Raw genomic sequence first — 18,091 nt, 5'->3', positions numbered from 1 at the left:
TGGACGTCGTCGTCGCGTAGCTCAACCCACACGCACAATACCCTCTGCGTATGTACGAGCACATAATAACCCCAATGTGGAGGGGTTTTTGAAAATTTCTAGGGGGCGCCACTGAGCCATTTTGCTCCGTCCACACATGATACCCTTTACATACGTACGAGGTCATCAGGGTGGACGTGTGTGCCAAGTTTCATGACCTTGCGATGATGATGATAAGATTTTCAAATCACAAACGCCATCACACGATTTTCACCGCCTGGCCACGCCCACACCGTTAAGACGTTTCCAACCACCAGCAGGTGGCGCTATAGGTGGATGTCACTATGATAATATGTAAGCGTTTAGGCTGGGTCCAGCATTCACCGTATGAAGTTTGGGACAGATTGGATAATGTATGTGAGAGTTATTACCGACTTCATTTTTTGTGGCGAGTGATGGCGAGTCATCCAACTTTGAGGCGTCGCCACGGCCACGCGGCCTTTGAGTTTTGAAAAAGTTCCATCCATCCATCCATTATCTATACCGCTGAATCCGTCGATCGGGTCGCGGGCGGGCTGGAGCCTATCCCAGCAGTCAATGGGCGAGAGGCGGGGTACACCCTGGACAGGCCGCCAGTCCATCGCAGGGCCACATAGAGACAAACGGGACAAACAACCATGCACGCTCACACTCACTCCTAAGGACAATTTAGAGATGCCAATCAACCTAACATGCATGATTTTTGGACAGTGGGAGGAAGCCGGAGTACCCGGAGAGAACCCACGCATACACGGGGAGAACATGCAAACTCCACACAGAAAGGCCCCAGCTGGGTGTTGAACCTGGAACCTTCTTGCTGTGAGGCGACGGTGCTAACCACCACACCACCGTGCAGCCCCCGTTTTGAAAAAGTTGCCCAATGATTTTTTTCCCCCCATGTCTTAAGAGTAACCTGGCCAAGTTTGAAGTCTGTAGCATTAAATCTGTAGGACAAGTTCAATCATATGCAATGCGTGGAATCGGGCAAAAATGGCACGAAAACGCACTTTCCATCCAAAATGGCCGCCTTCCTGTGGACGTGGGACCATGGCGGCAAGAGACTTTTTGTGCGTCTGGGCATGATGAATGAGTGTATCGAATTTCTTAGTCCTACGCGAAACTAAGCCCAATGCGGGTACCATTTTTAAGCATCGTAGGGGGCGCTACAGAGTCAATGAGCGACTCCCAAAAATATAATGTTTAGATTCTTTCATGTCGTCGACTGGCAGGTGGTGCTTGCAAAATTTCAAGAGTTTTCAAGCACCTTTTACAAAGAATAAGAATGTAGAAAAAGAAACCTTACAAATACAATAGGGTCCTTGCAGTTTCACTGCTCGGTCCCTAATAAAAAAGGTGTTTCAGGCGGTTCTGGAACAGTGATTATCTTTGGGAGAGAGTAACTTGCTTTGGTGCAATGTAATAAAAACACAATCATTCTAATTTGCACTCAACTACATACTATTTGAAAAAAATAGTTATTAAGCTCGTATTGGGTTTTTCACAATAGATCCTCTTATACACACTGGAATTTTAAATTGGTATACGAATGCGTCTAGTAGTCTCCAGCTGCATATGTATGTTTATTGTCGGTGTTCGTACACTGAATGACCCAGGCCATTTTCAACTAATCACTGCTTCCCCCGCCCCCCCTCGGACTCAGCGTATTCTGTTTCATGCTTGTATCATCCCATTAATTATAGAGTAAGGAATATGCAGTAGTGTTGTCATGGCAGAGTAATGTAGAATGTACACTTGCAAACAAGAGGGGTGACTGTAAAATACCACCCCCTCTTGAAATAGCTTCAGGCTCATGCTTTTTTTCTCTCTTTTTTTTTTAGCTGAAACAATGAATATTCTGAATTGTTGACTCGGAGTATTAGTTTTAACGCACAGAAAGAAAACAAAAAACAAATGTTTGCTGTTACAATAGTAAATGTAACAAAAAGAAAAGACTTCTTACATTACAAAGAAACGACACAACTACTTGCAAACTTGCAAACAATTTCACACCCTACTTATTGGCGAGATTTTGCTATTTGTTAAAGCCGTGCCAGAAGATCTATTTTTACATCGCATCTATCAGCCTGAGTCATTACCATAGGAACTAAAACAATGTGCTTCTAACCAGTCATAAAGAAATCTGCAGATTTTAGATGTATACCAAATGTATGAATTTCTACACAGTGAAAGTATAACGAAAAACTTTTTTATACATTTAAAACAATATACAGTAAGTATTATGAGATCAAGACAGAAATGTAATATCATTAATAAGATTAACACATATTTTTAAGAGAATGTCATTCTGGGGTGTGCATATTTATCCTAAAGACAGATGTAACCAAATTAAAAGACCCAATATCATGTTTGTCTATGATCACTAAAATGACTATTTATTTTCTGGTATGACTCCTCTTCTAACAAGAAGCATTGTTTATCTGTGCTATTAAAAATCAATCTCTGGAGGATGCATAGCTAAACTGATTAATGTTTAGTCTCAATAGAGGATCCGTGAATGTGTACAATTCACATGATATATATTCATCATCTCATTCTCCGTAGAGCTTTCTGCTTAATCACTTATAAAACCAAATGCAGCCAAAAACTATCGTACCTACCCGTTTGAATATGGCAGTAAAGACAGTGGAGCATTGAGTGAGAAAAACAGAACCTAATATCTCTTTCAGGAGACAAAGGAGCGAATCAGCTCTGAAGCACAAGTGAATATTTTTGGACATGCTCATGACAGGTGGTAAAAAAAAAAAGATTCCAATTTCACCACACAGATGGAAGTTTGCTTCTCTTGTCCGTTACGACTCGCAAGATTGATAGCTGTTTCATCTCAGGGTGAGACTTTCTTGGATTAGATAATACTGAACACATCGGTGAGGATGCAATTTGCTCATTATTTCTGTGGGACGGTGGTTGAAACCATTCTGTGGTTCACTGCGACTGAAAGGAAAACACATTATCTTAGAGACAAACACATTAAACCAGGAATCACAGAGCTATAAAGCAAAAGGCGAGGGTCCTCACAAGGCACCATTGCTTTCGCAGAGTTTTGCAATGAAGAAAAAAAAACCAAAAAGCAACCGTAACCAGAGATGATTTTCAGATGATGATGATTGCAGAAAGACAAGTCTCTGAGTCCCATCTTGTGCAGCCGAAAATTGAATTTATTGAAATTGAAACAGCCCAATAAAGATGCTCTGAAAGCAAACAGTGGAGACATTGGAAAGTGGAAACAACGTTGCTAAATGATTTTAATTATCGTATGAGCTCAGTTACATCCCTTTCACCACAAGCTTTCAAATTATGGTCACTATAACTTACGCAAGAAGAGAAAAAGTTTTACAAATACGTCAGATTCCCGCTTGCAGCAGTTCAGCAACAGTTCAGCAGCAGTTCTCTCCTCTATCCTTTGTCTCTACATTTATGGGCACACTTGAATGTTTAATAAAAAGAATGGCAAGAGAGACATTTTTACATGCTGAAGTGCCATTTACAGAAGTGTCATTGGCAAACCCAAACTTCAGTTCTCCTTCAACAACATATGCTGAGTAGTTTTCTCACATTGAGCTGTGGTGTATTATGCAGTGATAATGAGATATGAAGCTATATCTCATTAAGATAAAGGGAGAAAAGTGCTTTTTGGGGTCAGAAGGTAATCCACGGTTATTGTGTCGTGGCCACAGTGCCAGGCAATTAAGCACAGGACAGAGGGAGCATTGTGAGCTTATTAAAATTCAGATTTTAGTTATAAGGGGCAATATGAGTAGTATGGAAGGAAGATGGTAAATCTATAAAGCAAGCAGGATAAATGTTGTATGATGCAAACGTGTATGCTTAAGTGTTTGCAAAAAAATTTCATTCAAAGCGAGCAAGTGAAAAACTTACTTAGAAGAAATAATGAACATAATGAAATCTTGATGCATGACGAAAGAGAATATCAAATTGTAATTAGATTTCCAGTCTCGAGGTATTTACATGAAGAAGAAAAAACAGATGCCAACTTTGCTTTGAAGCCAGTTCTCTTGCACACACACAGATACAAACAAGTACAAGAGCCTCTCATGCCAGAACTGAGCAACCACCCCGTTGCTTGCCAGCGCCATTTTCCAACCAATTATGATGTATTAACAGAGATACAGGGCTATCAGAGAAGCCAGCAGATCTGCCTTGTCTCAATGAGATGCTACATTTCCAGGCAAACACAGGCCATTGATTAGACAGGCTCAATGTGCAGCCTGCAGTCTATCAGCACTCAGGGACCGGTAATCAATTCTCTAATGCCATTTCAGCCTATTCACCGCAGGTACGATCCACTGGTCACAGATGCACGTACACACACCAATCCCCACCGACATTCGTAGAAGTGGTTCTGTCTCCAACCAGGCACAAACCACATATAATCCAGATGGCCATCGTACAAGCAGAGGACAACTCCCAAATATTAACTTACCAATTGTAGCAGTGATAGGGCACCGACATCTAATGGCATTATCAAAATGAGTGCAGCTCTCCTGAGGCAGACTCTGGTTCCTGATTACCTTGCAATAGCGGACCCTGTTCATGGTCCAATCTGATCAACATAACACCAGACATAGAGATGGCCAGTCAGGAACTCAGCCCGAACGGCCCTTATCTCTACCGACAAGCAACTGGTTCTTTACGGGCAACGATGTCCTCCGAGGGATTTATCTGATTGGGGTGTGGTGTAAGATTATATTGTCGTAAAGCAGTTAAAAAGAAAGGTAAGAGCCGAACTTTCTTTCTGAGCAACTAGGATCAGGTAGAAATATGGAGTGAGACCTTGTACAGGACAAAGAGAGGGTGGAGAGAATCTCTCAATGTTTGCTTCAGGCAGTCCATCTGCTAAAAGTGACTGACCACTGTTACTGTATTTGAGACACTTCATTAAAAAATAAACAAACTGGCACAACCAAGAGCCATGCAGCTTCATCATCTGCCTCCCAACCATCCACAATGCAACTGCGCATGTTTTTAGAGACATTCGAGTCAAATTGGAGGAATTCATCTCAAGTACTAAAATACTGAAATATACTGAAATAAATGGGTAGGTGTTAAATTGAGTGTTCTTTAAGGAAAGGTATAAAAGGTATATTTAAAACTACAACATCGATGCCAAACGGTGGAGACACTGTGTGAAACGTAAAAAAAAAAGCACAATGAAACGATTTGCAAATCTCATAAATTGATATCTTATTCACAACAAAACATAGAAAACATGTTTAAAAAACATTTTACAATCTCATAAAAAAATGTCAGTTTTATGGCAGCAACATGTCTAAAAAAACAGGAATGGGGTCAACAAAAGCCCGGTGAAGTAAGTGGTGCTAAAAAGTGACAGATGGAAAAACACGTTGCAAATAAGGTTTGTGTTAGTTCTCAACAGGTCAGGAATATGATATGGGTATTAAAGAAGCACCTTAGAGAGGCAGAGCCTCTCAAAAGTGAGCGGTTCAGAAATCAGCGAATACTGAGTCTATACAATGCAGAGCAAATTCAGGATGATGTTCCTCATTGTGGAATTGCAAAAACTTTGGAAATTCCATTATTTACAGTATATGATATATTATGGACTCCGAAACACTTCCTGAAATCATTACCTATCAACAAAGGTCACTGTGCCATCCACAAATGTAAGTTAAAGCTCTATAATGGAAAGAAGAAGCCATATGTGAACATGATCCAGAACTGCTGCCGTCTTCTGTGGACCAAAGCTCATTTAAACTGGACTGAGGCAGTTAAATTCACTGTTAAAATTTAAAAATTAGATTGATTTGCGCACATAACAGTATGTGTGCAAATCAATCTAATTTTTAAATTCTTTTGAGAAATCATGAGCACTTTGTCCTCTGGAGAGGAGAGAAGAGGAGACCTTTGACCTTTTTTTTTCCATTCCATTTCAAATTCCAACTTATTTTTCATTAGAAAAAAAATATATATATAATATATATATATATATATATTATATATATAATAAATAGAAAAAAATACCAAAAAGACAAAAAAAACATGAAAAAAAAAGAAAAACAATACACAATACGATTCAGTGTTAACTACACACAAATTTGCATAATATACTTGGATATACTTGGTTATAATATGTATAGTCTGTCTAGTCAAGCTGCTCTCACGTTACCGTCACTGACTTTAACCCATGTGTACTGTCTGACTGATGAGTGAAGTGTTCTCTAAACATCAACAAAATCATTTTCCTTGACCAGATTAGATAGAAACACGGCTGATGGAGGGTGCGGTTAACGTGTGTTCCTGTCAACAGTTGGTTGTGTGGTGCAGTTCCAGTCTCCTCCTAAAACTACTGTATAAGTGAGCTACTGTTGAACTGTTTCAGTTTGTCTTTAAGCTTCTGAAATAATCTGACGCGATCCGTGCCTGAGTTATTTATGAAAATAAAGGGTGTGTCTTTTATTGTTGCTTGTACAATTTGAATTTGTCCTTTTTCTACTTCACAGGCCGAAATATTAAATGTTTATTAAATTTAAATGTAGGCGCTGTGAAAACACAGTAGCTATTCCTGCACTTAGGTTGGTGTATGGCTAAGGAAGCAGTGTCCTCCCCAACTCATTCCCCAGTCTGTTGCATTATCAGCAGAGCTATGTGTTTCTTGTAAAAGAAATATATCTATATTTTTGTTTTTCCTTATCTGAGATAATGCTGTCCTCTTCTCTCTATCCCTCCCACTGTTGATGTTTTAGCGAGGCTATTTGATAGTCTCCATGAAGAGAAGAGAGAGAAAGAAACAGAGTAAAGTTGACCCTTACCAATAGAACACCACCTTCAGTGCATCACCCATTGTCTTCATTTTTATGCATTTAAACAGATTTTTTCTCGTTTTTCTTTCCTAAGTTTTGTCAGTATTTTTTTTCAAACGGAATCTTTTTTGTTTACTGAGTTGTTCATATCCCACTACCCTCCTAATTCTTTGGACAGATTTAATAAATTTGTCAACCTGAGGGACGAATTCTGTTATTTCTACATCCTGTCTTCCATACGTTTCATCTAAAAAGTTGTTTATTTCCTTGAGTGAATATGAGTTCTGACTGTCCAGTGTCACAGTGTCTGAGCACTGAGACATGGAGTCATCTTCAAACATGTCGTCTTCATTTTTTGTTGCTGTGTTAATATTATCATTATTAGCAAGATTTTCCTCATCGGTTGTATTATTAGGTTTGTTTGTGACACTGGTAGTTTGTGTTAAACTGTCAATGGTGTTTTCACTGTTTTCAGTGTTTATGGCAGTTGCACCACCAGTGTCACCAGCAGGCTGTGATGCACCTTGAGCGGTGCTGTCAGCCTGTGGTGAGCTGCTGTCACCGTTGCCCGCTGTTTGTGAGGTGCCTACCCCTGCACTGTCATTACACTCAGCTGCCTTTGGCTCAACTCTGCCATTGCAACCGTCGGCCTGCGGCGCAGCGTCGTTCCCTGTAGGTCTCTTTATATCCAAGCCGAACTGCTCTGAACCCGCTTCCGAACTTTCTGAACCAGGTCAGTTCTTTCTCAAGCAGTTCGTTTGGTATGAACGGGGGGAAAACCAGACCCTGTTATCCGTGTTGATGGTGTAAACAGGGGTGACACCGGACTAAACAGGTCATCCAGGAAGAGGCCTGTCTCAATAAGCCGGTGAACCAGGCACTCTTCCCGGAGAAACGCCACCACTGCTCTGTTCATACGAGAGCCATACGTGATGTTTTCATGGCCGACCTGCTCCCCCGCTGCCAACACCACCTGCTCCACAGCGTACCTCGGATCGGACGCTATTCTAACCCCGTGTCTGATTGACAGGGCCGGCGAACCTCCACCAGGGAGGGACGCCATTACTCGTCACACAAACTTTTCTAAACAAAGTTTTTGCAGCTTTTTCCACAAATTGATGAATGAAACTGCTCTTACCTTACCATCAATAAATGATAGACAAGATCAAAGTTTTAGAAAAGGCCCAAACGTCCCACACTCAAACCCCCTTAGCAACTTCCACATACTCACGCCCCCACTCAGACTCCCAGCATGCAGTGCAAGGAGAGGAGAGGAGAGGGGCCATCCTGTCAGTTCTCAGCACTCAAAAGCCTGAATCTCTCATGGTATGGGGTGCATTAGTGCCTATGAAACTAAATACTTTTACATCTGTAGGCTACAGGTCGTAGGGCAATATATACTCCCATCCAGATGGCAAATCTTTCAGTGAAGGCCTTGAGCATTTCATCATGACATACTGAACCACCTACTGAATCCTGTACAACAGCATGGCTTCAGAGTAGGAGCACCTAAGAAAGGCTGAGCCTCTCAGTCCGGGTGCTGGACAGTCCTGCGTGCAGTCCAGACCTTTCCCCAACTGAAAACATTTGGTGTATCATGAAATGCTGCTACGCAGCGGTAAACATGGTCCTGTTCCAGTTTTTTTTTTTTTTTTTTTAGACATGTTGCTGCCGTGAAATTCAACAAGTACTAATGTTTTTTATGAAATAATGAAATGTCCCTTTCAACTCAATGATACGTTCCGTTCTGAAAAAATATATAGATTTATGAGATTTGCATCCCGCTTTTTATGTTGCAGTGTAGCTAATAAGAGTGCTACCAAGATCTGAATACTGCACATCCCACTTTACAGAAATCACATCATTTTTATGATTCCGTGTGAATTTGAATTTTAACATGAATTTGTTAAAACAATGTTGTTTGGAAACGGGCAAATAATGCATGACTTTAATGACATATTGGGCTTTGATTAAAGGTTTACAACTTCACAACTGAAAAAGTGGGGCACATTTCTTTTATCTCTAAAATCATCCAGTCCTTAATTATGACGCCAAACCAAAACCACATGTGACATCTCATTTTTATCCATCTGCAGATAAATCACAGCATTTGTAATAACGTTAAAAAGATATTTTTCAGGGGAAAAAAATCTGGTTCACAAACTTATAAATAAACTCTTAACATCACTTATTTTTCCCTATGGTTAGAAAATACATAGGAGTACAACACTTACTTTGGTGTCTGCGTGTCATCCAAGCGGTTCCCCAGCTGGAACTCGTGGGATTTGCTACGGTGTAGCGCGGTGAAGCCTGGCAGCAGATGGATGAGCTTGCGGCTTGGAGGAGGTGGCGTTCCTGGGGCCTTGACTTTGTTCCTTCGCCGCATGGGGGGAGTGCCAGGCGGAGTCATAGTGTTGACCACCAAAGGAGTCCGAGGAGGCGTGTGGCCAAAATGCCTCTGGCGTGGTGATGGGGGCAGGGAGCGATGACCAAAGTCCAAGGAAGGGAAAAACCCTGTGGCTGGGCTGTCGACAGTGAGCCGATCAGTGTATAAAGGGGGGGGCAGGGCCTGGGGGCTCTGGCACATGTGCTGGTTGTACTTGGACTGGACTTTAGGACTTTGGGAGAGCTGGAACCGAATCCACTGACTGACCTCTGGCTGGCACACTGGAGTATTTTCTTTGCCCGATTCAGAGGTGGGCCACTGGATGGACCAGTCCTGTTTCGCCTGGCTCCCTGTTGGAAGAGTGCAAAGATATAGATATATTTTGAAAATGTAGTTGCTGCTGACAAATTAGCCCAGGCTTCCGTCTTCTGCAGACCAGCCAGGTGACTCAGTGAGTTTGCATGTCTTTGAAAAAAAACTTTAATTATTGTGTTAATCTGACTGAAACCATTCAAAATTGAAATTTTTAAAGTCTACAAGCTCAGATTATTATCACAACAATTTTAAATTAAATTCAATTCATTTTTATTTATATAGCGCCAAAAACAACAAATGTCATCTCAAGGCACTTAAATAATAAAGTCCAATTCAAGCCAATTGGAATTCAATTCATTGTAATCATAATTATTTATAAAATAATCCAATTCATTAATATAGAGCCAATTCAAAAACAATTTCCTAGCTAAGGAAACCAACAGATTGCACCGAAACTGCACCAATAACCGCAATGGATAGCGAACATCTCATTCGTAAAAGACGAAAAGCGTACAGCCGGTATGAAATGTACAGAGCTGTGAAGCTGTCCCTTTCATCACTCGACTTGGAACCAGTTTGCCATGATCTTAATTATTTTTCAACTGTTGTGGTCTGTGTGACATACAAAATCAACCAGAAAAAGTCCAAATCTAGCAACCTGAAAAGGGGGACATCACAGCATTTCATACAGAGGTCGGAAATACCTTGATTAATATATCATTGTTCCTCCAATGCTTCCCACGCTTGTCCAGGGACAGAGAGATTATTCCAATTAAATGGTATTCTCAAGCTGTACCTGTAGCTCAACTGAACTGCACTTGTAAATCAACTGATGGTTGTGGCAGTCCGCATCATTTGCCATTGAGTCTCTCCTCTTAAAATGGACTCCAAATGTCTCAGTCAGCAGTTGGCAACAGTAGTCCCTGTTCTCGTATGAAGGAGGGGGCTCTTCAGCCACAACCTGGATTATATGCTGCTATGTCACGTTTACCAAGGCTGCAAAGCAGAAATAGGGCCATGGTTGCAAGATGCAGTGTGAATGACATGAAGGACCATAACAACAGCAATCTGATCAACCTGAGGATAAGGGAGGACCTGACAGAACAGGGCTAGCTGGTCAGCAGCAACTGACCTTTCAAAGTTATCATTTCCATAAAAAACCTTTAAAGGATTCACTCAAGCTACTAAACTAGTTATTTTTATTGATATCTGTTGTGGTATCCAGCCATGCAAACACTTTTGGCTAAATTTGTTCAGGTTTCAAGATTTCTTTTCCTTATAGGTAGGGGAGGAGATCCTGGATTTTGAGTCCAGCGAAGCTGCATTTTGAAAATACACAGGTCAAAAGTCCCAACCCCTTTCTTCAGACTTTCCCCCCGAAGCCACGCCTCTAGAGTACATGAACGCGCAATGCTTGTTCACGAGCACGAAGGTGCACGAGCGCTGTTCTGACAGCAAGCATCGATTGGTTTGGCTAACTTTTGCTAACTTTTTCTCATGGCGGATTCACAGGTAAGAAAATACCTTTCAACATCATAATGAACCGTTTAATAATGCTAGGTGCTAGCCAAGCTGGCTCTAGTTTAGCTTCCTGCCAAGCTTCTGGACACGCGTAATTCGTTCACGAAGAAGGGTACGCGCACAGGGGGAAGGAGGGGGAGGGAGGAGCAGATTGCAGTTTGATAGACACATCAGAATCCAATCATCGTTAACGGTCTGTTCAGTATGATTGGATAGTGTTTTTCCTGGATTGTTCGTTCTAGAGGCCACTAAAACTTTTCATTTTTGTGTCAAAACTTTTAATTAATTGGTTGTAATGGGGTTGTGAAGAGTATTTCAAGCAATATGTAAAAAAATGCTCCAGAAAAAGAACCCCTACCCCACCTTTAAGTGACACCATGTAGATGAATGGGATTTTGCTCATTTTGCTCACTGCTTTTTAAAGGAAATACATTTTTAGAAGCGCTATAGTTACTCAACGCACCTCATAACTTTCAGGAAGTCTCTTAAGATAGACAATTAAAACTGCTGAAACTATGCTTTTATGACTAAAACAAACCTACTTTTAATTTAAAGGCTTCTAAGCACTTCTCCAAGAGAGAACCAAACCAAACGCATGCATGCCATGATGCCCCTTGTGAAAGAAGTTTTTTTTTTTTTATTATTATTTCTTTAATTTGAGGGAATGTTTGTGCATAATGTGGTGTATCAAGTTATCTAAATTGGTTCCTGCTGTACGTTTAACACTAAAACATCCATTAGCGGTATCTCTTGATTGCAGGAGTAAGATAAACACAGGGAGCAAGCAAACATTTACAAGCTGAAGTGCTTGGTTTCAGTAATGAAGAATTAACTTTGCAGTTGTGTGATGCGGACATATTAGTAGAGCAGCGTTGTTAAAATAGGCTGATGTGGAGCCGATTAAGCATCAGTGAATGGAGCAATAGAATGAGAGAAATAGAAAAGTGCATAAAAAACATAAAAGGGCAAAGCTACATGAGTCATAACACAAAGCCAACTTTCATCAAAACTTAACTTTCAGTTGAATGAGAAAGAAAAACAGCAACAGAAGTAAGAGACTTGAAAGTGAGCAGCCAAAATGAGTGTTTTTGAGGTCAGATGACAATACGTTACCTCCGTTACTGTGCAATTTATCCTCCTCAAGTTGTTCTTCAGAAAGAAACAAAAAAGATTGTGTTTATTGAGCTGGAAAGGGAAGCAGCTGAAATAGTCTGCAAAAATCTATCTTTCCATCTGCACTTATCTATAAACAAAAGACTGTTCTGGAAAACAAAACATAATGTTTGTAGAAAATGTATCCTCAGTATATCTAAGCAGATGCAGTATGTCAAGCTTCATTGAGCGTGTGCAGAACTAACCTTCTTTCAAATTGCTAATGACCTTCTAGCCACCACTAATGCAAATTTCTATCCATAACTCTCAACAGTTTTCTTTTTGGGGCTTGTGTCATTATTTTCTTTTCCCCCATGAGGATGTCTCTTAGGAATTGCAAGCATCAAAAACACAAACTTCAAACAAAATATCAATACCCATCACATCAGATATACCACTGGAAATATCTACCATTAAAAAAAAAAAAAGGTCCCATGTGAGTTGCAGAACCTGGGGTAAAACAGCCCTTCCCATTCTGTAATGTTATGGAAAAGAGGCCGCGAATAATTATGAACTTTGAGAAAAGAAAGCTGAAAAGACACAAAAGGCTTATTACACAAATTTTCAAGTCTTGTTTTTCCCCTTTTTAAAAAAATACTTTCAGATATCCTGATGGAGGAGGTAAGGAAGGAGAATGTTGACACTTTGCTGGATTTACATTACAAGAGGATTTTACTTCAGGGAAATAGAACGGAAATGGTGGCACATAGCTAATGACTAGTGATCAATTCAAACCAATTCGATTTATATTACAGCAATCTTAGGACACTGGAAGATTCCTTTTTGCAGTTATGTGTGTCATCTCCATAATTCTCAGAGACATTTAACTTAAAAGGTTCAACTTTGTGTTTAATAGAACAAAAATAATTTTTCGTGCATAGTAGGAGGGCTCTGGTTGTCCTTGGTGGACATGGGTATGGTGGCCCTGAAGTAAAAAATCACAACGGCAAAAGAGAAAACACAACGATATTAACCAAAACGGAAGAGGTAGGTAGGTTTGCTTTGTTAACAGACAGATTTCTAGCTTTGACTTATGGGCTCATTGGGAGTCGCAGAGCTAAATCTATCCATCATATATTTCAGTTTGATTCAATTTAATCTAATCAAATTGTGCCAATTTTTAACAAAAATGATTTCAGGGCACTTTTCAAAGTCAGCAAATAATTTCTCTTCAAGACCGTTAAAATATATTCCAATTCAGTTCAAGATAAATGTTTTTGTAGAATGCCACTTTAGAAAAGTAAGGAGATAAAGATAGTTCCTGGTTGTCATGGAAATCTTTTTGGTATTTCAGCACTGTATGTCATATAACTGCTGCAGAGAACACATCCCTGTAATGAGTCATTTACATGACATGCATTACTTAAGACCACACTTTTGCAAACCAGCAGTCATTTTAATTACATCAACAGTCATTTGTGACTCCACAAACATAAAACGCATCTAAAGTAACTCATCAGTCTGAAGATAGCACGCCTTGTTAACAGCTGTAATTCACACCTCGGGGAATTAGTCGGGATCTCTTGACTCAAGCTGTCTCTGCCCTTGGTGTGACCGCCTGAGGACCACATTTACACTTGTGTTTGAACCCATTACTCACCTCTGCAAAACCCTTCAGAAAGATATCAAGATGGAGAAAAGACGAGTGGGCCTGAGAAAGTGCTCATCCACGAATGTTGGAAAAGATGAGGGCGAGCTCAATCAAGCCTCTTTTATTAGGAGATATCTAACTGCCACAGGCCACTCAGAAATGTAAAAGTTCAGCTTGATGTCGTACGAACATTAATCAACTCTGATAAAGAGAATGAGACTGACATCACAGATGGGATGATTGCCTGTGGGCTAGTTGAAAGATGTCTAAAACCTGACACACGAGGTGCCAATTAATGCCATACATTTCAAAATTAGGTCGTTTCTGGAAATGCTGACCGATCACCTCCGTACAAATCATTAGTTTCCCTCTGGTAATTATACTCTTGCATGAAGCAGCCTCTCTGTACAAGTACTTCTGACAGTGTTTGTCAAGTTGATACCCAGGTGAAAATTCTCTGCAAGAGAAGCACTGAACTTGCATCTCACACATGAAACTGTTGCTTCAAATAATGAGTCAAATCATGGAGCACATTAGTATCTTAGCAACTGCCACAGCAAAACACTAACTGGGCCTGACTTGTGGATTTCTTCTGTCAGATAGTCTCACCTGAGCAAATGCCTGAGTCAAACCAAAAACAGCTCTTTGAAATGAAATGAAGAACACAGACCGTGCACAGGTCCTTGGAGAACTGCAATCTAAGTTGATTTGTGTACCTGACTTGTGCTTGTTAGTCAGTGTATCAAGGACATTTCAGAAGTCGCTGTCTTTGGAAAGCTTTGATCTTCAGTTGAAATGCATTTCCATAGTCCTATAATTTATCCCAACTTCAGGGCGCTAAAAGGCATTTCATCAGTGTAGTAGCCTGTCGGTCTGTCCTTCGTAAAATCCTTTGTTGCTGTTGTTCGGAATTAATTCAATTAAAAGCACGGCTGCTGTGAGATTCAATTTGCTTTTCTTTATTGCTTTTCCTTTACTTTCCTGCTAATCTTTCTAAATCCATCAAGTGGCATTTAAAGGGTATCACTAAACAAGACAACAAAATGCATCCTGAACCGCTTTTCATGTTCATCTGCGAAAAAAAACTGATTATTGTCGTAATGAGCAAGCAATGTCCTGCTCCCCAGCAAAGTCACAGAAGGGCACAAATCTGCACCGGACATAATCGCTTGATTTCAGTTTTAACTACAATTATCCATTACAAAATGTATCCTAAATAATATAACTTTAACTTTCATTTACATGTTTCACCATCAAAGGCTTATGTTGCTGCCCAGTGTTAAAGTGCCTACTGTTATATATTCGCTTGAGGTTTTTCAAAGGTTTAGATGTGTTTTTGGTGAGATTTGAACCTTGGAAGCTAATAAATTAAAAAAAAATCTATGTTTTCATATTTGTTTGTTGGTTGTTTCTTTTAGTAGCTATAGGTAGTCTCTGGTAGCAAAAAGCTTCATTAATGAATAATTTTTATTAAAAAAAAAGGAGGTACCCTGTCTTTCTGTGTCCAGATCCCGAAATGAGTGTCAGTGTTTCTTTGTCAGTGTTGGATATGCGTACAACTCAGGAAGTGATAAGCTAGTGCTCTGTTTACATTTTCTTTGAGGTGTCTGCCACCCAAAAACTTAAATAAGAAAAAACAAAAGAAAATCATCCTACAACAGGTTTTAGAAGTTGTTTTGAGGGGTTTGTACTATTAGTTCCTTGAAAACTTAAGCATTCAGTGGTATTCCATCTTCTTGACATTTTGAGACTAAAAAAAAATGTGCGCCGTGCGCATTAGGGGTGGCTGTAGCTATTGAAATAGAGTGGTCATCCATCAATTGGAAAGAAAGAAAGAAATTGCTCTGATAAACCTGTTGTATACTACTATGCTAAACCCGAAAGAAAAGAAAACAAGAGACAAAACAAACTTCAAGCCTATTTAGACAACACAGCGTTGATCATCTAAAAAGTCACCTACTTTAAATCAAGAAATAAAGAAATACTAATTCTTACATGACCAACAAAGTAAGCATCCACGCTATGCTCTTTAGACGCAGCCATTATTAACTATCGTCATACCCAAGGGGCTGAACATGCTTCTGCAAGCTCTCTGGGTAAGGGCTTCACAAACACACGTCTACATGTTATAAAGAAGATAAGGTGGTATGTAAAAAGTGCAACAATTTGAACTGGAGCTGCTTTTGGCTTTAACTGTGCTTTTGTTGGTGCTTTAGCTTTGTTCTCCATGAGAAAAGACAGATGTCAAAGTGGACAAACATCTCCTTTGTGATGGAGTGAAACAAAATGTAGATTGCACCCTTTTATTGTCCTGCACTGCTGTTGTTTGAGCTTTTCACCTGTGCTTCTTTGCAATTTCTTGTTTATGGGGCTTTGTCCTCTTTGTTACATATCAATTGTCGTCAGCCCTTCCCAGCCTCAGCTAACTTTCAGTCAAACAGCATTCAATCAATCATCTCTGTAGTCTATGCACATTTAGCTTTTTGGAGGATCGTTTGTCTGCACTGCAAAAAAAACATACCTGTCTGCAGGGGCTGAGGGTGACACAGTGGGATCCCTCCATGCTAGTACAAATGAGCTCTAAAGTGGGAAAATCTCCAAAATGTCAGCCCCCTGCTTTAAGAAATGTGTTAGTCTCTCCCCTTTTATTAGCAAATGCTGATGGTGTTTATGTTTAACTTCATAATCAATCTTCCATTGTCACATCACATCAAGTGTAGGGCACTAAACGGTGCACCTGGAGCATTCACAACTGCTGCTCCTCTGCAGTGATGAATGCAAAAAGCACAGCCCACCACCATTACTGGGGCAAACTTAACGTGCACAAAGGCTTTGAGAAAGGCTGATAACAGCCTCATAATTGGACTAATTACCTCTAGATATGTTGCTTCTTTTGGCTAAATGGCAGTGAAATGCCACTGTAGCTGGTCTGTCTTAAAGCCATTGTAAACAGGTTTTAGTGAAAAGGGCAATGGCTGTGTTCAATAAATTAAGCGTCCCTTTTTAATCTGGAGTCTTTTGAGTTGACGGCTTGTGGAAGGTACTGGCAGTGTAATCAGTGGGACTCAAAGTTAGACTCAGCTAATTAGTTAACAGTCAATACAAACTACCTGGGGGGGGAAGAAGGATATTGGGGGTTCAGCCAATACTTCTTCTGGTGGTTTTCCTGCCCGTTTCAATATGAGCTTTTCTTCTCGACATGAGAACGAGTCTTCTTTACCTCCTGTTGTTTCTTCCCTTCATTTTCTCTCATTATTCCATGTCTCCCCCTCCTCCCTCACACGCACATGCACATGTGCCTCCTTCTTCCTCCGATCCCTTCCTTTAATATTCTTTGACTTTGCCCGTGTTGATCTCTTTTTCTTGCTGATGGCATTTGAAGCCAATTAGGTGTTTGTGCGCATGCAAAGCTGTCTCAATGCAGAGCGTGGTGACATCCCTGTCAGTTGTCAAAGATTACAGAGCAAAGGCACAGAGAGACCTGTTGCGCACAGCAAAGATCCATACTATTACCTGATCAGCAGATGGAAGGATGTGGGAAGGATGTATGTGTGTGCACCTGTGTGTAGACTTAGGGGCAGGCTGGATAATGGGTGCATTTTGCCGCACCATGGACCGGCCGGCTGCATCCAAATTGAATGACTCATCCTAACTGCAACTTGTGAACTGCAATCCCGAGAGCTTGTAGTGAAAAAATTCTATTAACTTGTATCAGTTTCCTTCCTCCATCCATACACCACGGTGCCACATACATTTACTTGATACTTCCTCTTTATTTAAAGATGTATGTGGTATATAAACTGCCAGGATTGCAGTCTATGACTGTCAATGTCTGCCAATTTCAACCTATTTCCTGATGACTCATAAACTAGCAACATGTTTTCTTTGGAAAATAAAAACCCACATAAATCTGTATACCCTCCTCCCTGATTTCATTCATTGAGTTTGAATGCATATCTGTAATATTGTATCAAAAATATCACTCTTGTAAAGCATCCTCAACATCTATCATGCCTAAAATGCTTTATATAGGAGTGTTTGACTCTTAAAAACATTTATTCGTCGTAGATTCTTGAAAAAATTATGCTAAAATATGGGTGCTCACAGAATCCCTGTGACGTGCTCAAATGCTCGCACACACAGATGTGCAAATGTGTCAGTGTTTGGAAGCTATGACACATCTCCTTCACCATCTGGGTAAGAATATGAAGGACGTCGCTGCAAGCCTTGAATTTCTGTCGGCTGAAAGTGCCTCTCACTGCTCTGTGGTGGTGGTGTTGCATTCGCACATCTCTACCAAGCCCCCTG

General features: G+C 40.4%; 1 protein-coding gene across 4 annotated transcripts in view; it reads right to left on the bottom strand.

The window, feature by feature from the left end:
* The window catches only part of ksr2 (kinase suppressor of ras 2), a 125,027-nt gene that overhangs the window by 84,833 nt on the left and 22,103 nt on the right, over positions 1 to 18,091 (bottom strand). For 3 of the 4 annotated variants that reach the window (XM_075467394.1, XM_075467392.1, XM_075467393.1), the window contains exons 4-5: positions 12,154 to 12,189; positions 9,053 to 9,554 (exon numbers count right to left, since the gene is read on the bottom strand). In XM_075467394.1, the coding sequence (XP_075323509.1) occupies positions 9,053 to 9,554; positions 12,154 to 12,189 (538 nt within the window). The remainder of the gene's footprint in view (positions 1 to 9,052; positions 9,555 to 12,153; positions 12,190 to 18,091) is intronic. The other variant, XM_075467395.1, reaches the window with a different exon arrangement.

This window comes from Odontesthes bonariensis, chromosome 6 (genome assembly GCF_027942865.1).
Source record: "Odontesthes bonariensis isolate fOdoBon6 chromosome 6, fOdoBon6.hap1, whole genome shotgun sequence".
Taxonomy (NCBI): domain Eukaryota; kingdom Metazoa; phylum Chordata; class Actinopteri; order Atheriniformes; family Atherinopsidae; genus Odontesthes; species Odontesthes bonariensis.
Note: the sequence above shows the minus strand (reverse complement) of the source record. Positions and strands in the feature narration are given on the sequence as shown.